This window comes from Artibeus jamaicensis, unplaced genomic scaffold (assembly GCF_021234435.1).
Source record: "Artibeus jamaicensis isolate MK-2021 breed Jamaican fruit bat unplaced genomic scaffold, CSHL_Jam_final contig_497, whole genome shotgun sequence".
NCBI classification, from domain to species: Eukaryota; Metazoa; Chordata; class Mammalia; order Chiroptera; family Phyllostomidae; genus Artibeus; species Artibeus jamaicensis.
In genome coordinates, this window is record NW_026521863.1 from 9,213,152 (window position 1) to 9,234,871 (window position 21,720).

General features: G+C 43.5%; 2 protein-coding genes across 10 annotated transcripts in view; one reads left to right on the forward strand and one right to left on the reverse strand.

Moving 5' to 3' along the window:
- IPCEF1 (interaction protein for cytohesin exchange factors 1) overlaps positions 1 to 6,565 on the forward strand; it is a 154,849-nt gene extending 148,284 nt beyond the window's left edge. For all 9 annotated transcript variants that reach the window (XM_053668683.1, XM_037157623.2, XM_053668684.1 and 6 more), the window contains one exon: positions 1,692 to 6,565. In XM_053668683.1, the coding sequence (XP_053524658.1) occupies positions 1,692 to 1,898 (207 nt within the window). In that variant the 3' untranslated portion in view covers positions 1,899 to 6,565. The remainder of the gene's footprint in view (positions 1 to 1,691) is intronic.
- Positions 1 to 21,720, reverse strand: part of OPRM1 (opioid receptor mu 1) — a 146,492-nt gene that overhangs the window by 62,006 nt on the left and 62,766 nt on the right. The window lies entirely within an intron of this gene.

Sequence of the window (21,720 nt, forward strand, 5' to 3'; positions counted from 1 at the left end):
CATTAAAAAACATTTCTTTTCCTTTTCACTAATCTCTGGCATTGACAGATGTCTTTCCGATTGGTGACAGACAATTGGGCCCAATAGGGGGTCCAGTTGGTATTAGTATACCATCCTCTGGAGTCTGTCCCCAATGTATCTTTTCTGTAACAGTTTTTTGGCATCCCTGAGTGGGCCAAATATTGCCCGCCTTTGACCTCTGTTTGGTAACAATAATGTTAGGTATAAAGAACACAAAAGCAAATACAATATGTTTATCATTTCCTTCCCCACAAAGCTTTAGAATAGTCACAGTTACTAAGAACCACACCTAAAACAAAAACAAACTAAGAGGACAGCTAGCTCAGGAGCAGAACCATAGAAATGAAGATCACATGGAGGGTTAGCAACAGGGGAGTGGGAGGAGGAGAAGGGGGGAGAAGGTACAGAGAATAAGTAGCATAGATGGAAGGTAGAAAATAGATGGGGGGAGGGCAAGAATAGTATGGGAAATATAGAATCTAAAGAACTTGAGACAAGTGGTCATAAACTAAAGGGGGAAATGGTGGGGGAGGAGTGTGCAGGGTGGAGGGGAGTGAAGGGGGAAATAGAACTGTAATGGCATAATCAATAAAATATATTAAAAAATAACAAACAAATTCTGGCTTTGTCACCTACTAATTAGGTGACTTTGGGCAAATTAAAAAAAAAAGAATAGGTGTTATGACAGATCCATGAATATGTAAGCATAACATGTTAAGCACCAAATGGAGCACAAGCCCACAGAATTTGGACATGAAAGGGAACCATTAAAGAAACTCAGCCTTTTAGGTGGATTCTTGCACTACCACGTGAGGGTGGATGGGAAGTGGAGATTGGAGGCAGGCACTCCCTTAGCAAGCTGTAGCAGCAGGTCAAGTGTAGGACATTGGACTGTCTATCTGAAATTAGGATGGTGGTGGTCATAGGGATGAAGGAAACAAGAATAGGACAAAATGAACTTTCTGAATGTGGAGGCTGTTGCGCCTTATTTTTAACTCATTCCTTGACTACAGAAAACTCCCCTAACCTGGGCCTGACATTTCAGAAATGTGTGTCATTAGTTACAGAGGAGGTGGGGTGAAATAATATGAGCAGATTCTCTGCTCTGTTCCCATCACTGCAGCATATACTGCTCTCATGGAAGGTTGTAATCTTTTCTCTGAATAAAGAGATGGCCTATATATTTATTCTTCATATGTTAACTAAATAAATAACATGTAAGGTAATAAAAAACCAGAAAGATACATTTTGTATTGTCTGGTATATTAGGGAAGACACTATGTTCCATCTCACTTGCTGAAGTCTGGATGGTCAATGAAATGATCATACAGTTCCGAGTTTCGGGAGGAATACCTCTCACACCAAGAAACACCACTGTGATGTGGGAAAAGGGACTGATCAGGGAAGAGTAATGTAGCAGACGCCTCCTTGGCTGTATGTCTAGCTCTTCCTTGGGTAGGATACTTAACTTCTTGATGGCTTGCATCTGTGAATGGATGGCCTGGTGTAACTCCTAGGATTGTTGTAGGGATTTGAATGTTATAGGTGAAAAAAACCCTTTGATGATTTTGATGTATATGTGCATTTATTTGTGAAAGGGCTGAAGAGGTCTTACTGAAATTATCATACTCATGACAATCCCCCCTCCTTTTTTTTTTCTACTTGGACAGTGTAAAGAACATGACCTGGCCATGATTAACCAGCTGCTGGATGATCCAAAGCTGACAGCCAGAAAATACAGGGAGTGGAAGGTCATGAATACCATGCTGATTCAGGACATCTACCAGCAGCAGCAGGACCCTGCATCTGCCCCTGAAGGCAACCCCCAGGGATTTGGGAAACCATCTTCCTCGGCCTCTGTTGAAAGTTCTATTTGAGAACAAGCCAGAATTCTCTCCCCTTCTTCCCACAAGCAACTCTTCAAGATGTTGCCAGAGCTCCATTTTTCCATAAATGGAAAGCCAAGACTAGTTCCTCAAGCATCAGCTCCCTGTAAAGATGCAGTTTGAGTGAGGGCCAATAGCAGCAGGACTCTTTCCAGGTGTGGCGTTTCCATGGAGACGGAAGTGATGGAGTCCAACTGAGCAGTCCTGTGTTTCTGTCGGGAGCTCACAGTTATGCTGGGCTCTCGTTGGGATTTGGGAACTCTATCTTCTGTTCCTTGCTCTCAAGAGAATTACGACATTATTGGACAAAAGATCACATTTTACTAGGGATAGGTATTCATAGAAATACTTGGTTCTCCAAATGGAGAAGCACATATTCTACCTGGTTGGGGAGCTGAGTTCTCCAAATCATTTTGTTGAATGAAGGGATGCTTCCTATAGCAGCAGCTGGAACAGGACAAATGTTTTTGTGGAAATCCCCTGCCCATGGTCCAGAAGGGTTGTACCTTTTCCGTGAGTGGGGTATGGGAGAATTCAAGAAGGAGACATGTGTTCTAGGTTCATCCCCTTTGCTCAAAGGACAGCTTGGTGGTGTCACAGTTCATCCAGCTTGGGGGGAGGGTGGGATCTGACTCTGTTTCCTTTCCACAGCTAAAAAAAACCCTTGGAGGCCTCTACAAACTCCAAGCTTTTCTGAACCACCATGGGAGACAATGACAGGTCCATCAGGGAATGTTCACTGCTTTTGCCCTTGGCCGTGGTGCCTGTGCACAGTGTAAATTTGTATCTTGTTCCCCAGGTTAAATCTTGACAAGACGATTCTATTAACTGAATTGTTTAAATATCTTTACTCCCCCCCAAAAAATCACCCAAGAAAAACAACAAAAGATTTAAAACATGATTGTTTTATTTTTGTATGTTTATGTCACTTTGTGTCCTGTGTGAATAGCTGTGTTTGTTATTTAAGTATATTTATAGAAGACCTAATTACCAGTGTGTTAAAATATGATATACTATTGTATCTTTTGCCGAGTGTATATTCTCAAAGCATATACATTGTGCTTGAGAAAAAGAGGACTACTATTGATTATCGATTCGCTGGAGTTATCATAGACTGGAATGTATGCAGGATGCTCAGGAAATCTTGCAGGATAACTGTGGAGCATGCCATAATAGTCTTTTACGTTCTGATCTCTCTCTCTTTCTCTCCTCCTCCCTCTCACCCTCCCTGCGGAGGGCTTAAACTTCTCTGTGTTAAGTCACTTCCTGAACCAGAAATGGACTTTCAGCTGAAGTTACCCCTTGTAGGAAATAAACTTCAAGTTTTATGTCATTTCTGTCCACAAGCCCTAAACCAAATGAAACACATCTAATGTAGTCTTTTGTCTAAAGACTAATTGAAATTTAGGGGTCTGTTGTTAAAAAGAACTAATTTTATTAGAGAAACAATATGAAAGTCCTCCCTCACTAATCATCATGAATATTTTTCACCACAAAAATAACCACAACCCACCAAAAGCCCACTTTGGGCCTGCCCCTAGCAACTTGTAGACATAACACATTTTTCTGTATAAAGAGTGCGGCTTGACATTCAAATGGATGCAACCCCCTGAATTTTATCTGCAAGACAAATGGAAATAGTTGCTGCATATTTCCCCAACCTTTACTAAGAAGTCTTCAACCTGGCAAACAGAAAAAAAGAACCTTTGCATTAAGAAAGGAAAAAAAGCACAAAACACAACAGGAAGCAACTTGTACAGCCAGAAGCTCATGCACGTGGGTGGCGTGTCAGTCAGTCTGGCCAGGCAGACACTTCAAAGCTCCCACACCAAGCAGAATGTGTTGGGCTGGGCGAGACCCAGACCACACAGAGGAGGGCGCCTGACCTGCGACGAGTTCCTGTTGACACCAGACATAAGAAACGGTCCAAGTCCTCAGACTCTGGTTGGAGAGGCCAGTGTTTCATCTCTGCTCTTGGAATGATCACCTAGCAGCTATTCGATGGGTGGGCGATGGCCTAGGATCCACAGTGTCAAGTGTGGAGGGAAGGGGATACACTGGAAGGAATGGACAATATAAGAACGGCGTATGACATACAGGTCTTCCACCTTTTGTTCTCTGGTTTCTAACACCAGCCTGTGCATTTCAAGAGTTTTCCTAAATTGAAGGCTTCCCAGAGTTTTTGGCTAGGGCTTGGAATAGCCTAGGGCTGGGACTTCAGTGCTCGACCTTGGCTTTTCCTTAATACTTACTTAACTGACCTTTTGGTGTAAATTCCTTCAGAGCCACTCAAGTCAAAGTAGGTCTGTGAGGTTACTTAATCTAGCCTTTCAGCTATTTTTGAACATCAGGTTAGCCTAGAAGTGTTTGCTTTGTTAGTTAAAAGGAGCTACTTTGCAGAATCTCCCCAAAAGAAAGTTAAACGGAACTGCGCTGTTTTGCACCCTGCTCTCTGAGACCAAAATCACCTTAAAGGGATACTGTTCTACCCACTCTTGTAGACAAAGGGTCTGAGGGCTACGGAGTGGCCCAGAGCCTTGGCTGTTTAAGAAGGAAGTGGAGAAATCTGAGCATAACCAGGTCCAAACCTGTGGTGCTTCCTGTGCATTAGGATCTGAATGAGACTCCTCTTGGGGGTTGCGGGAAGGACCACTGCTTACTGTTGTTAGAATTGGCGCCTCGTGTGATTCCCTCACTTGCTGGTACCTCATAGCACATGCTAAGTTAGCTGGTCCCACACTCAGGTCCCATTCCTTGCTTTTAGTAAGTCTTAGTTCTATTACAATCCCAGGATAGCATCAAAGGCCTAGGAAGAATCATAAAGCACACTTTTGCAAACACTCCAGAAGTCCTACAAAAGAACTTACATTTGGAGTCAGAGTTCATTGTGAAACCAATGTCTTTTGTTTACGTGTTATTTCACAGTTTGCGAGCAGTGTGTTTCAGGACCCCCCTCCAGTGCCCCAGTGGTCTTCGTGGGGTGATTGTGGATTTTTACTACTCCTTTTGATGGAGGAAGGAAACAAACTGAAAAGTGAGGTGCTGCAAAAGAGAGTACTTGGAGTTCAAGCCAGGACTTGAACTTGTCCCTTTACCTTGCGCAGTCGCTGTTGGGACTGAGCAGTTTGACTGGGAGTGTGCGCACCGTGGTGCTGAAATGGGCCCTCGGCCGAGGTGGCTTTTGCAAAGCCATCCATTTGAACCCCAAGGGGCCTCTTCTCCTAGAACACGGCTCCTCCTCATGATCGCACAGGTTACTGTCCTTCCTGCCGTGACCCGCCGACTGTGAATTGGCGTTCAACCTAATCACTTGGGGTTTTCTTTCCTTCCTTCTAAAAGTCTCCTGCTTGTTAGGTGCTATGAGATCCTTGGGGGGCAGAGATACACTTGAAGAAATGGAGTGTTTTTATTTTGTTTTCCTTTTGAAGAGCGTCAGTAGATACCAGAGACTGAGCTTAGTGACTAGGGACCACTAGTCACCTCTCTCTGTTGCTTCTCATGTAATTATGATGGTAATTTCCTTAGAGAGCCTTTAAATCACAAATAATATCATAGAGATGAAACACAAAATACAAACACACTTTAAAGTCTTTTAAAGAGAGGTGATATTTATAAGCAATATTTTGATACAGCCACACAGAGATTTACTGAGTAATCTAAGCACACGGGAGGCCTATCTAAAAAAAGTTACTATTTACTGAAAAGCTGCCATATCCAAATGAAGATTTAGGATGCATCTAATACAATATGATATTTGGATGGGGGTTTCCCACTTATTTCTCATCCAATTCTTTTGTATCCTTATCTCCCAAGAGAAACTAGGTCCTAGAAGCGACGGCCATGCCAAGGCTTTTGGAACTTGGAAAGAGAAGCCCCTGACACCAGATTTTAATGACCCATTTAAAACGGCCCGGGGAGAGGGACAATGCCACCCCTCACTGTGTGACATCCACCTCGGTGGACAAGATGTTGAACAGCGACGTGTTTTGCTGTATGATAAAACTGGAAGCATCCTCTTGCATCCACTGCTCATCTTTACTCTTCCCTGTATCGCCACAGGCCACAGAGAAAACGTTCAAAATGGGTTCTGTGTTTAAAAAATAGTGCTTACATTTCTCTAGCTGTGAGGAGACTTAACTGCCCTGTATTGACATTTCTTTGCCTTGAGTCCAAAGGGGAAGCATGCCCCACGGAGACACTTAGCATCCTGTAACAAAAACCAAGATTATAACCACCGTGTTTGTGAATGTCCTTGCATGATGGCGATGTGACCTTTAGCTCTGCATGGTCTTTGGGGGCAAGATGTTAATGGGGAAGTGACACCTTCAATTTCATTGTGCTTTCATTCTCTGTCACTATGCTCTTGGACTGAACTGAAAAAGTGTCATGGCTCATTTCTCCTGCTTGATGTTTTCCAGGTTGACTTGTTAGATAAAAATAAAAACAAGGTAACATATATAAGTAAAAAGACATGGGAAAAATCAAAATATGCTAGTGGTGTTCATTTTTTCCCCTGGCAATGTTGCTATCTTAAAAGAAGAAGAAGATGATTCTCCAAGTGTGAACCAGCTGGGTGTTTATCTTTGGCAAAGGTTGTATCGCCCTCTGGTGGCAGTCACAAAAATAGATTCTAGACTACTGATGTTTTTCTTTTTAAATAAAAACTCTTAATTCTGTTGGGAAATCTTTTTCAACAGTAACTGATGTAGTCTCCTCCAATGATCCTCAGCTTACGGGTTTGTTAGTACAGAGATATTTATATTTTTCAAAATTGTCGGTCGACAAAATTTGACTTGCACGGTATATACCCCTCATCATGACTTGGCACCTACATCTTGTTAAAAGGTTTTGATTTCAGATTATAAAAGGTACAACCTGTGGCACACCAATTACTTAAAATACATAAGATATTTCTATGAAAAGTCAACAAAGATAATGTTGAAATAACACAATCCATTGCCCTTCTTTTGGGTACACCGATCAGAGGAAGTTAGCCTTGGTTTGAACTTGATTCACACTTCCTCAACTGCTGTCTACACAGTGGGCTGTTTTTCCCCCCCTCTCTCCCAGTTCTCACTTCACATGCTGAGCTCCACCATCTCTTTTGTCCACCCCACAACCACCAAAGACAGTATGTATGTCTAGGCTCCCCCATGAAAGCGGTAATAATTGTTCTAGACTAAAGGCACAGGCGTAGTGTGTTCCTGATTTCTAGAGCAATCCTGCATGAATTTCCTGTTGCTGCTGTACCAAATCACCACACATTTAGCAGCTTTAAAGTGTGTTTTTCTATGGTTCGGGAGGTCAGAAGTCTGACACGGGTTTCTTTGGGCGAAAATCAAGGTGACAGCAGGACGGCCTTCTTTCTGGGGGCTCCGGGGAGCACGCACTCCCTCCAGCTCTCCAGATCACCCCATCCGCTGCCTCTTGGCCCCCTGCCTCCATCTCCAAAGTCAGCAATGTTGTGTCTGCACCTTCTCGAGTCCCGCCTGCCTCAGACCTTTAAAGGCCCTTGTGATTACGTTGGACCCACCTGGATAATTCAGAAAACCTCTCTGTTGTAAGGTTAGCTGACTAGCAAGCAACCTGGATTCAATTTCCAACCTTTTCATTGCCCCCACCCTGCCCCCTTACGTCCCCTTTGTAACACAGTTTCCAGCGAGTAGGACATGCCCATGGTACAGCCTACTGCAAATTTCCGTTTCAAATATCCTGTTTAGCCCTCCCGAACCATCAATTTGTCCCAGGACTGCCAAGTCTTAGGTACAAGCACGGAAATCCTTTGTCACATCATGTGACTCGAATTTGATTCCATCAAGATGTGAATTGCCATAGGAGAGGCTGTTCTGTCCTTAGGAGTAGAAAAAGAAAAAAAAAATCCTGGCTTTCAAAATCATTCCTACACAGGTGTAACAGTATTTTAATAATAAGATCAGGTTTTACAATACCTGAATTTAAAGACAAAGCATTGGAAAAGTATTATCATAAGAAAGGTATTATCCAATTACCATCGGAAAGGTATTATCAAATTAGACCCGAAAATCTTGGGTTTCTGAGCTACTCTGAGTCATGCCAGGCTGCCCGAGGGGTTTGGCCAGAGCGTCAGCCTCTGCTCCCAAAAGCAGAAGCGTAGAATTTCCACATGTCCTGTTCTTGAGCATTACATTCATCTTTTCTCTTAAACAACCCAGCAAGCTTGTATTTATAGGTGATTCCTTAATGCTGTTCTGTTAATTTTTCCAGGCACATATTTCCGGAAGCCACAAACTGCCAACATGGAAGTGTCTGTTGAGCAGGTCTTGGCAGTTCTGTCCAGAGCAAAGAGACAAAATCCCCAAGCAAGCAGGGTGCCCGGATGTTCAGCTAGCTACTGGCCCAGTGCCGAAGGGTAGTGTTGTGGGCACTGAGGATGACTGCCCACATCTGAGCGTCTGGCTGGAGCCTCATCCCCCCACTGCTGGGAAGTTTTACAGCTAACAGCACCCTCCTTTTCCCACTTAACCAGGAGTTTATCCTGTCCATCTCCAACCAGGGCGGCCTTGGTCAATGACTGGCTGAGGCCAGATGGCAGCACTTAACGGTAATAAACCAGGTGGTTAGGAGTACTGTAATGGCAGCAAGGTCGAAAGGACAGTTTAAGGCTGGTGTTGTCCCTACGGATCTTTGGAGATTGCTAACAGAAAGTGATGTTCCTAGAGACAAGATATATGGGAAGTCAAGAATATGAAGTCTGTCCAGAAGGTATGCAGCCACGTAATGAAAAATAAACATCTATTGAAGGAGACACAAGATACAAGAAACATTGTACAGCGGACAACGATGCCTCAGACCCCTTCGATGTAGGCACCTTGGGACTTCACACAGTTTCCCCAATCGCCATTAGCCGCCCCATCACATTTTCCTGAATCCCATTGACAGTCTGAAATCTCTTCCCTTTCAAAGGTGATTTTAGCTTTGGGAAAAGTCGGAAGTCACAGGGCACCAAATCTGGGCTGTAGCAGGTGCTGAGTCACCTGGGTGATTGATGTTTCACCAAAAAACTCTGCATGAGATGTGATGCACGAGTGGCTGTGTTGTAATGAAACTGCTAGTCGTTAGTTGCCCACAGCTGTGGCCTTCTGATTCATCCACATAATTTCCATGAAGGAATGTTCAAGCTTAATGCAAAATTTGATGCAGATTCATTGCTCTACTTGCTCAGTCATTTTGAATGTGATGGCCACACAGTACATATGTTCACTCAATGGTGAACAGTGGGGGGGGTGTCTACTGCCCCCACTGACTAGTACAGTGAAGTTATCATTGTTCACACATGCATATTCTAGTCTGCTCTCCTTGGCTGCCAGGTTACACTGATGTGCAAACCATTCTCATTATGTTAACAATGGCTGGACTTTTTCTGGGCAGACCTCATATATAAAAACATATTACATATAAAATATATATGTTTATATGTATGTATATATATGTATATATATATTCATTCCAGGGGAGATGGGATACAGGAACCACCCCCAAATATTTTGGCCACTGTGTTAGGTTAGGGCAGGGGCATATACAGGTAAAGTGGTAGGTGGCCCACGTCTCTGGCTTCTAATATATAATTGCAATGGCCATATTTAGCAGATGGAAGAATGCTCATTTTGGTTCTTTGATAAGTAATAGCCACTGTAGTAAGAGAAGCCAAACAGAAGTCCTTGAAGCTGTCTCTTTCAGAAAAGCTAGTAAATAGAAGCCAATATTGCATCCAATGGGCATGGTAAAGATTAATATCATCCTAAAAGACTTTTAGGTACAAGGGTAGTGGTCCCCACTTGTGCCTATATAATTTGCCAGCTTGGTACCTGAAAAACCAAGATAGGTCATGGCGAAGTATAGTGGATCTTGCGAACTGAACCAAGTCGTAACCCAATCGTAGCTGCTGTGTTGGATGTAATATCTTTACCAGAGCAGATTACAGCCTCAAGTGCATAGACTTTGGCTAGACAAGTGCATTCTTTTTCAAGATCCACTGTGAGAGAGGATCAGAGGCATCTCATATTTATATACAATAAATGATAGTACACATTTATGGTCTTGCCACAGGCCTATGTAATTTTATATCAATGTGTCACAATATAGTCAGAAGGGACCCAGACCTTTTGAACACACCACAGAACATCACCTTATTCTACTACCGTACTGATGATAGGAAGTAATGAACAATAGGAACTTGATGGGCAACAAGTGACAAGTACCCTGGAGGCTGTGATTAGATACAGGAACTCCAGGGGCGTGGAGAAAGCCAGGGCATCTCATTCAAAAGACAGTTATTATATGTTGCAATTTTACCCATAAGAAAAAAGTATTTTGCTTGTTGGGCTTGTCAAGCTTTTAAGGCAATACATTCTATTTTGGGGAAGATTGTTCTGATTGCATTCACCGAGTGACATGGGAATCTCCCAGGTTTGAATGGGGCCAGGAAAAACGTGGGCTCTGCAAGCAGGAGTGGACTGTGGTGCAGCAGTTCTGTCCCTTGGATCATACGACTTAGCAGTTCCTATGGTAGAAGAGATACATGGAAAAAATAATGTAGAGTCTATGATAATTTCCAGTATGAGAATCGTAGCATAGACCTCTAGCATTCTGGACCGAAGCCATGCCATCCGCAAAAGAGAAAGAGTCACCATTAAAAAATAGCTTGTAGTATGTTATTTAGCCCCGGCAGACACTGACGGTGGTAGAATATTTAACCAGGGCTTATCAGCTGAGTTTGGAGCCAGAACTAACTCTCAGGAAGTGGGTACTGTTAGACATAAGCTTAGGGTGGTCCAGAAGCAACTTATTGTGAAATGGAAGTGGTACATACACAAGACAATTTCCATGAACAGTGACTGAGACGCCCACATACTTAACTACTTCTATTGATGGCTTTATGACCTCTCCCTTGGAGACACAACTGACCTCCTGGGGGAGCTCTCAATGTCAGACCCCGGGAGAAAATGCCTGAGGGCAGGTCATTAACAAATTGACTTGATACTGAGTTCAAGCCAAAATTGGATTGCAACAGGGGAGAGGCTTGAGAAAGTGCCCCTAGGAGTGGGCACAGTATATGAGGATTTTCTCTTTGTATTGAGTGTTAACCCACCAGAGAGCATGTATTTACAAAGAAGCACTGGAAACTCCTATTCCACCCCCTCACTGACATTACTCCCCTTGCTGAGATTTTGATAGGAGTTTCATTAAACCTGTGTATTAATTTGGGGAGAATTGACATTTTTACTATGTTAAGACTTCAAACTTATGAACAAGGTATATTTCTCTAGTTATTTTGATTTCCTTCATCAATGTTTTGTACTTTTTAGCAAGTAACTCCTATATATTTGTGTTAGATTAATACCTGAGCATTTTATTTTTGAGTGATTACAAATGGTAGTGTATTCGTATTTTTAGTGTCCATGTTTTCATTGCAAGTATATAGAAATACAGTTGATTTTTTTGGTGTGTATATTTATCCTATATTCTGTGATTTTGCTGAAATCCCTGATTAAGTTCCAGGATATTCTTTTAAAATTTCTTTGAGAATCTATACATAAACAATCATGTCATCTGCAAACAGGGGAGATTTTTATTCCCACCACTCCCCTTTCTGACTGTTATTTCTTTCTCCTGATTTATTGCACTGGCTACAACCTCCAGCATGGTGTTGAATAAGACTGGGTAGAATGGACTGGACGTCTTTGGCTTGCTCCCAGTCTCGGTGGGAAACATTCTGCCTTTCACCATGAAGCATGTGAACTGTAGGTTTTGGTAGCTATTCCTTATCAAACCAAGTGAATTCCCACCTATTCTTATTTTTCTGAGAGTTTCATTGTGAAGTGGTATTGAATTTTCCGTGTCAGTTGATATATTCATGTGATTTTTTTTAGCTGGTGGATGTGGTGGATTTCTTGATTGATTTTTAAATATTGCACGAACAAGCCTTGCACCCCTGGAATAAATGCAACTTGGTCATGGTGCATATTTTTTACATATTATGGAACTTTACTTGCTAATATTTTAAGAATTTGCACATCTATACTTATGAAGAATATTGATCTATGTTTTTATTTTTCTGTATCTTTTTTTTGTATCAGCGTAAGCAGCTTCAAAAAGCTAATTGGGAAGTGTTCTCTCCTCTTCTATTTTCTGGAAGAAATTGTGTAGAACAAGTGTTATCTTCCTTAAAAGTTTGGTGGAATTCTCCAGTGAAGCTATCTGGACTTGGATATATCGTTTTGGGGAATTTTAAAATAACACGTTCTACTTACTTAACACTTGCAGCATATATAAATTATGTACTTCATACTGAGTGAGTTGAGGTTCTTTGTGACTGTTCTGAGGAATTGGCCTGTTTCATCTAAGTTTTTGAATTTATTTCTGTTGATTTATTTATACTTCCTTATCATTCATTCAATGTTTACAGGGTCTGAAATCCCTGTTGCATTCCTGAAATTGGAAACTTGTGTCTTCTTCTTTTTTCTTTGTCAGGCTTGCTATAGATTTGTCAAATTTATCGATCTATTTAGAGAACCACCCTTTGATGTTATTAACTTCCTCTACTGTTTTTCTCTTTTCAGGATGATGGAGGGGCTGCATGTGCTGGTCTGAAATACAAAAAGACAGTGTACAGTCAGAAAAACGCTTATTGAAACGTTAGCAGTTTGGCTTCCTGTAGAAAACTAATCAGAGCAGTAACTCCTTTTATTGACCGTATATCACACCTGTGTGTGTATGTACATATGTGTATGTACATGTTATGGACCAGGGTTTTGGGTCTATTAGAGATGAGGCTGTGTTAGTCTGCCTGGAGGTCCTCTACTCTGCAGAGAATTTGAGTTTCCTCTACTCAGGAAACTCAAAACCATAAGCCACCTGGCAAGGAACCTAGGAGACTGTGAAAAAGGACTGGTCCACAATTGGGGTTGAGATAAGGTCAGAGTTATTTGTCAGATTTGGGGAGCTCAAAGGAGGCTTGACTAGCAAATGAGAGCAGGGACAGAGCTGTGGGACATAGGCAGAGGGGGCTAACAGTTGGAGGGGTCACGTTCCAGGGGCAGAGTGAGCCTAGGTTGGGCTACTTGCCTCTTCTCTGCCGTTCAGGTGCCCGAGCCCCCTGGGCAGAAGGAAGTCTGCGGGGGTGTGGGTGCCCTAGGTCTACGTGGGAACTTCTCCTGTAAAACTTGGCCACGGGAGGCACAGGGCAGATTTGCACAGCTTTGCGGACTGGGAAAGCCGGGTAGTGCCACAGTGCTGCAGCTGTGGTGCCTGGGACTGAGGACGACGGGCCTGCCAGGAACCCCCCACCCCACTCCTACCAGGCCTCCAAGAGAGAAAAATTAGAGAGGGAATTTATGGCGAGCACCGTTCTTCCATATATGGTGGCCCTGGGAGACATGGCCCTGGGTGACTAGGCTGACCATTAGAATATTTGTGCTCACCAGCTGAAAAAGACTGGGGTAAACTGGTGACTTTGGACATTAATACACTTAGTCTTAAGTGTATTGTGTGTAAGTGTATTGTGTTGACCATGTACTGTGTGTGAGTCGGTGTGCCTTACACACAGGGTGGGGCAAACATGGGTTTACAGTTGTGGGTATGGGAATCACAGTCTATTCTTGTAGTAGTGTTTATTAATTGTATTCTTTCCCACATGAACAACTGAAGGACCACGTTTGCCCCACCCTGTATATTGTCTTTTTTAATGTAAAGTAGGTTTTATCTTTTTGATAAATGAGGAAGCTAAACTAACGCTCAGGGTGGTAAATGCTTTGCCCAAAGGCTAGCGGGGGAACGGATTGGATTCCAGTCTGGTTTCGCCCTCGTTACTAAAGCCCTGCCTAAACTGGAGGTCTAATACTCAAGAGCTGAGACCATACAACGGCTCTCTGTTCATTCTTGCTTCTACCCTGCATAGTATTGGCTTCCAATTGGAATGTGGCAAATAATGGTTGCTTTTGACTACATCAAAAGAGCAACTGAATTGTTCGGGTGTGGCAAGAGAGGCAATCTGCCGGGATATGCAGACAGGGTGCCCCTCCCAGCAGGCAGTCAATAGGGTGGGGGTGTAGAGGTGGTGTCCCTGTGGGTAGAGCTGTTACATGGATGCTCAGGAGTCTCTCAGAGCTTCCTGAGGCTGCAGGTGATCCTTGGCAGGGCCATCTGTGAGCAGCTTCTTATAGGTAAATGGTTGAACTTTGTATTATTTTTATTTTATTTTATTTTTTTAAGATTTCATTTATTTATCTTTAGAGGGGAAGGGAAGGAGAGAGGGGGAGAGAACTATCAATGTGTGGTTGCCTCTCGTGCATCCCCTGCTGGGAACTGGCCTGCAACCCAGGCATGTGCCTGACTGGTAATTGAACTGCAATCTTTTGGTTCACGGGCCCGTGCTCAATCCACTGAGCTACACCGGCCAGGGCTTTATATTATTTTTAAGATTGATGATGAAATAAACCATAGGCCTGGGAATAGTGTGAGTCTGAAAGTTGGAGTTCTTAAAATTTCACTTCCTTTGGGGAGGATTAGAGCTGAGGTTCTTTTGTTGTGATAATGATGGACTGTCAGTGTCTGTCTGCCAGAGTTCTGCTCACTGAATAAATGCTGGTAATTGCTAATTGCTTTGAGAAGAGAACTGACTCACAGCCTGATGGTGTCTTGCATGTCAATGCTGCAGGCCCCCCTGTGCTGGCTGTCCGTGCGGAGTCGAACCTGTTGCTAGACTCCACCCTCTTGCTTCTTCATCTTTCTGCGGGGAAGGTGGATTCAAGTGTGACTTTTGCCAAAAGATACCATCCTTGGAAACTTAACATGTGGGCAGTGGGATCCGTGTTTCTGACCATTGTGGCCTGCAGATCTTGTGTTTTCTCTCATACACAGTGAAGATGAAACGCGTTTGATTACATTTCTGCAAGCCAGGCGACGGGGTGGCTCTAGGTGGCAACCTAAGCTTGCCAGCAGCATCCTTAAGCATCTTTCACTCTGATTGCTTCTCTGGAAATATATGAGCCTACCACAGATTTATGGCCATGTTAGATAGACCCAGATGCAGCCACAGGGACACCCTTCCTTTTCATCAGGATGATTTTAAACGAAAAAAGGGCAGCCCCAGGGCCCTGCCCCACATTAGGGGCTTTTTCTGACTTGCCAGTGACCAGAGTGAATGTGGACATGAGACCACTCAGAGAGTCACTGCTATCCATTGCTGTTCAACTTCTATCATAGCCATTCAACTCTGTGTATTTCTGGTTCATAGTTTGCTCCAGATTGAAAGAAACTTTAAAGGCAAGAGACTGTAAGGGGAGAACTCAATGAGCTTGAGATGCACCATAAAGGGAAACCGTTCTTTTTTTTAAATTTTTTATTTAGTTATTTTTCAAGTACAGTTTTTTTTTGTCTATTTCTCCCATCCCAGTCCCCCTGCCCCGTCTCCCCCCTCCCTCCCATTCCCCCCCCCCCCCCCCCCCCCAGTCCTCATCCCTGTGTCTTTCATACTTGTTCCTCAAAATCCCTTTCCATTTTTCCCCTTAAATTCCCTTCCCTCTCCCCTCTGGTCGCTGCCCACTTGTTCTCTATTTCAGTGTCATGTTTTTATTCTGTTTGCTTATTTGTTTTGTTGTTTAGCTTCCTGTCAAAGGTGAGATCATATAGTATTTGTCCTTCAATGCCTGGCCTATTTCACTCAGCATAATGCTTTCCAGTTCCATCCATGTTGTTGCAAAGATCAGTAGCTCCTTTCTCTCTGCTGCATAGAATTCCATTGTGTATATGTACCACAATTTTTTGATCCATTCATTTACTGATGGGCACCTAGGTTGCTTCCAGCTCTTGGCTATTGTAAATTGTGCTGCTATGAACATTGTAGTGCAATGTTCTACATTGTAGTGTAGGTTCTTTGAAATTGATGTTTTAGGATTCTTGGGATATAATCCTAGCAGTGGAATTGCTGGGTCAAAAGGCAGGTCGATTTTTATTTTTCTGAGAAAATTCCATACCATTTTCCATAATGGTTGTACCAGTCTGCAATCCCACCAACAGTGAACTAAGGTCCCCTTTTCCAAAGGGGAACCGTTCTTAAGCCCCCAAAGGGAGAAACGAAACCCTGCTCCTGACCAGTGTAATTGAAGGTGTACCTCCAATCCCCTTCCCATCTTTTATGCTGGATTCTGAGAGCTTCTGCGCAAGTCAGAAACCACCCTTTCCTGGACAGTGCCCCGGGCTGTCTCCCCTCCCCTCACAGACGCAGGAGAGCTCCTTATTTCTGCTGCGTGGCCAGCCCAGTAACCGCGGTGTGAGGACCACCTTGGGAACTTTGTAAAAAGTCCTGAGGAGCAGGCTCCTCCTCCAGACACTGAACCGATATAATTCATCCAAGGCACAGATCAGGCATTGGCATTTTTTAAATTTGAAACAATCAGGTGATTTAGATGTAATGGGGTTGAGAACCCCTTCTATACAGAGGGATTCTAAAATGTCAGCTATCAAAATCACGTAACGTCTTTTTTACTGAAAGCTTTCTGCGCATTGTTTAGTTTAATGCTCAGGTCAGTTATTGGCGATTTTGCTGAGACAGAAACAGGCTCCGAATGGCTAAAGTTTATCTCTTTATCTGACCATAAAATAAATAATCTTGCACAAGCCGCGTCACAGAAAAAGCCTATTTAGAGATAATAGATATACTTTTGGTAGTAAATTTGCTCTTATCTCATCTTTTCTTTTTACTAGTGTATGTAGTGGTATTTTTTAAACCATAAGTCTACCTCTAGCTTTATTTTTCTTTTCTTTATTTTTAAAAATATTATTGTTGTTCTATTGCAGTGGCCCCCAGTTTTCCCCCCTTGTTCTCCCCTGCCCTGCCCGCCCACCTCTCCAACATTCAATCCCCTTTCCCTTGCCACCCCTCCCCCCGCCGCCCCCTTGTCTTTGCCTGTGGGTCCTTTACATACCTTGATTTGACCCTTCCCCTACTTTCCCCTGTTATTCCCCTCTCCCCGCCCCTCTGGTTGCTGTCAGTTTGTTCTTTATTTCCAAGTCTCTGCTTCTGTTTTGCTCACTTGTTTGTTTTGTTGATTAGGTAGGTTCCACTTATGGGTGAGATCATATGGTATTTTTATAGACTTTTATTTATATTTCCTCAGTTGCCATCTATAAGGTTCGGGAATAGTTTTTTTTTAAAAATAAATCCTGTTTGCTTTTTAATTTAAATTTATTTATTTTAGTTGCTGTTCAAGTACAGTTTTCTGTCTTTTACTCCCATCCCAGTCCACCCCCCTCCAGTGCTCCCCACCTCTCTCCCATTTCCACCCCCCTTAGTTGTTGTCCATGTGTCCTTTATACTTGTTCCTGTAAACCCTTCCCCTCTTCCCCTGAAATTCTCTCCTCTCTCCCCTCTGGTCCCTATCAGCCTTTTCTCTATTTCAGTGTCATTGGTTATATTTTGCTTGCTTGTTTGTTTTATTGTTTAGGTTCCTGTTAAAGGTGAGATCATATGGTATTTGTCTTTCAACACCTGCTTATTTCACTCAGCATAATGCTTTCCAGTTCCATCCAAGCTGTTGCAAAGGGTAAGTTCTTTCTCTCCTGCATAGAATTACATTGTTTCTATGTACCATAGGTTTTTAGTTTTTGAAAGAAGCGTAGTGTAGAAGTTAAGAGCATAATTTTTTTAAAAAAAATTTTTTATTGATTATGCCATTACAGTTGTTCTGTTTCCCCTCCTTCATTCCCCTCCACCCTACCCCCCGTCCCCACCATTACCCCCCCTTTAGTTTATGACCATGTGTCTCAAGTCCTTTAGATTCTATATTTCCCATGCTATTCTTGCCCCCCCATCTATTTTCTATCTACTGTCTATGCTACTTATTTTCTGTACCTTCTCTACCCTTCTCCTCCTCCCACTCCCCTGTTGCTAACCCTCCTTGAGATCTTCATTTCTATGAAGAAATGAAGATCTAGCTGTCCTTTTAGCTTGCTTTGTTTTAGGTGTGGTTGTTAATAACTGTGAGTTTGTTGTCCTTTCACTGTTCATATTCCTTTAACTTCTTTTTCTTCGATAAGTCCCTTTAACATTTCATATAATAGGGGCTTGGTGATGATGAACTCCTTGAATTTGATCTTATCTGAGAAGCACTTTATCTGTCCTTCCATTCTAAATGAAAGTTTTGCTGGATAGAGCAATCTTGGTTGTAGGTCTTTGGATTTCATGACTTGGAATAACTCTTTCCAGCCCCTTCTTGCCTGTAAGGTCTCTTTTGAGAAATCTGCTGACAGTCTGATGGGGACTCCTTTGTAGGTGACTGTCCCCTTAGCTCTTGCTGCTTCTAGGATTCTCTCCTTCATTTTAATTTTGGCTAATGTAATTATGATGTGCCTTGGTGTGTTCCTTCTTGGGTCCAACTTCTTGGATTTCCTGGAAGTCTATTTCCTTTGCCAGATTGGGGAAATTCTCCTTTATTATTTGTTCAAATAAGTTTTCCACTGGTGGCTGTTCCTTTCCCCCTTCTGGTACCCCTATGATTCGGATGTTGGAGCGTTTAAAGATGTCCTGGAGGTTCCTAAGACTCTCTCATTTCTTTGAATTCTTGCTTCTTGACTCTTTCTGTTTGGCCATTATTTGCTTTCTTCTGGTCCACTCCATTGATTTGAGTCCCAGTTTCCTTTTCATTGCTATTGGTGTCCTGTGCAATTCCATTCATTTCAATTAGTTTTGCCTTCATATATTTGTCTAATTTGTGGCTATAATCAACCAGTTCTGTGAGGATCCTGATCACCAGTGTTTTAAACTGTGCGTCTGAGAGTTTTGCTATTTCTTCATCGCTTAGATTTATAGGCTCTGGGGCTTTGAGATCTTCTTGAGCCATTTTTGGTCTGTTCGTGCCCTTTAAGTGTGAGGAGCGGCGCCTTGGACTCCCAGGTCGCTGGGTTGTGACGCTGTATGTGGGGGCGTGGTCAGAGCGGGGAAATGGCGGCCCCCTCTGCTGTTTCACACCGCTGGGTGAGGAGTCGCGCCTTAGGTGGTTCACCATGGCCGGGCCACTCAGAGTCGCTGGGTTATGACGCTGTATGTGGAGGTGGGGTCAGAGCAGGGAAATGGCGGCGCCCTCCCTGCCGCTTGCCTCAGGGATCCGCTGGGTCCCAGTCCAATCTCCCACTCACTCGCTTGTCTATCCACGCACAAATGCGCGACCACAGTTAACCTGCAGCCCTGCTCCCTGGCTGTTTCCCCTGCGGTCGCTCACTAGGTCCAACCCTGCGCCTGGATTCTGCACGCCTGAGTCCGTCTGACCGAGTTTTCCTGTGCAACCCCGCTCCACCAGCTGCTGGATTCACCCCTTACCGGTCAGGCTGAAGAATTTGTTGTTAACAGACTTCCGAAAAGTTCAATTTTCTGTGTTCTGGCTGTGTTTTCTGTTGCTAATATTTAGTTGTCTCTAAACTTGGTTGTGTGAGAAGGCACGGCATATCCACCTATGCCTCCATCTTGTTGGAAGTCCTCAAGAGCATAATTTTGAAATAACTTACTATCTGGGTTGCTATGGAGAATGTAATCTCTCAGTCTTGATTTCCTCATTTGCAAACAGGATCCTGGTAGTGTTTCCTGATAAGGTTGCAGTGAAGACTCAGTGGGATAATAATTGTAAAGCCCTTGGTAAAACAACATAAATAGTTTGCACTTGATGAGTGTTCATAATATCCTCACCAACATCTCAATTACCATTGAAAGGGGTGTAAAGTGAGTGTGCTTCCAAGGCACTTTATATTCCCAAATAGTAGTGTGTTTGTGTTTTTTTAGCAGGTAGGTATGGGAGCTATCTACTACTCTGATAGCCTCTCTCTTTGTCTTTTCATTGCAAGTGAACAAGGTGAGAACCCCTTCAAATTCCAGCTCCATCCACATCACAGGTAGGTCATAGCAGCTACTAGTTTTCTTGTATTCTCATGTATTTGAATGCAAAGGACTGTACATCTTTGTTGTATCTGCATTTCAGAATGTGGCTTGGCCACTGTCAGTGGGGGTGTTGGGCCAGCAAGAAAAGAGGGCTCAGGAAGGGGGCTGCGAGGATGAAAGTTTTGGTGGGACTTGAGGTCCCCTAGCCATTCTAGAAAGAGAGTGTAAGGTAGGCCTGGGAGTTTGCCGTGAGCTCAGCCTGCAGAATCACTTGGCTCTATCTCACATCCATTTCTACGTTAGTCAGCTGAAACTTGATACCACTGTTTTACTAGAAGAGTCAAGGATAGCTGAGTACCAGAAATTTCCATTGAGGTGTCTCTCATTTCTACTTCTCTCTTTCCACCTTAGACAGAGTCATCTCCATATGAAGTTTTAGCCTCAGAATGGAGCTCTGGTGCAGTTGGGGATGGAAGGGGTGAGAGGTCGTTGACCAAGAGATGGAGAAACAGCAGGCCAGGGAAACAGCTCTGGTGGCAAGGTGGACACATGTAGCATTGTGCATGTGGTCCCTTTGACATGGCCTTTTACTCTTGTATGATATCCAGGACACACAGATTCATTCAGTCATTTCTATGTGACCAACCAGGATGCTCTGGGGCATGGTGTCTTCAGCTCTCCGAATGGGTGGAGCTGAACTATGTCTTCATAGGTCTTCAACACTCGAAAGACGATGGTCCCCCTGCTCTGCATAGCAAATCAAAAGAGTGGAAAATACTCAACAGTAAGAGAAGAAATTCCAGTCAGGATTTGAGCTTTTCTATTATAATTCCATGGGTGCCTCTTTAGGGAACATTATCAAAATTCTTTCCATTTTCTCTCTCTGCCAGTGTGCCTGTGTTGATGTTCCTCTACAACAGTGCACACCTAGTTTTGACGGGAAAACTTGAGCGCGTCTGCCAATTTCAGGTGGAGCCATGAGAATTTTGAATGAAGCTCAAACCCTCCCCGTGTCCCCGCCAGGGCTGAGAGGGTCTAGAGGCCTGGGGACACGGCCCAGGTAGCTCAGAGAGGGTGGAGCCTGCAGCCCATCCAAGCCTTTCACAGGCTGGTCATGGAGCCTGACACCAGGAAGAAGATGGCATTAAAAAAGGATTAAAGTTTCCCCTGGTTTGGACAGAGAACAAGTCTGTCGGACTCCCTCAGGAAGGGCACACAAACTTAATAAGGAAGGGTATCTATTCTCACAAACTTCTAGTTATGGTGGTGTATTTTGTTTTTGGAAAAGACATCTCCAATTAATTCTAGGGTACATACAGCACACAAAGCCTTCTCAGGATATGGATGATGGATTTGACCTACAGACATGGACAGAGGCTCAGCTGGCCACCAGACTGCCTCTGGAAGGCCCGTGACTTCATAGGAGACGGGAAGGAAATAAAACAGGGCTCTTTGATTACTTCTCAATATGAAATCTAACTGAAATAGGTAATTCCTGTCATTTATTTTTGATAAGTGGGTCAACTGGTATTCCCATTTCTTCTCTCAAAGAGCATTTTTTTTACTCTTGTCCTAAAATGCATATGAATTTTTAAAATCAGCTGCTGAGCCAGCCCACTTCTGCAAGGGAACTGTTTGTACTTTTCAGGCCTGCCTGGCCGCTCCTGCTATCTGGGTCAGAAGTTGGAGGGGAAGGCGTCTGAGTCATGGTCGAGTGTCTTCGAACAAGCTGATGTTTTGTGTGGGTTTCAGTGTACATACTGTGGCTTCTTGATGTATTATGCTACCAGTGCTGAGTATGTTCCCTGCCTCAGCTGGGGCTCAGAAGGAGGAGGGGGGTGTCAGGTCATGGGTGGGTAATCTGAGCACAGCTTCAGTACTGGGGTCTTCACGTCTGCTCTCATCACC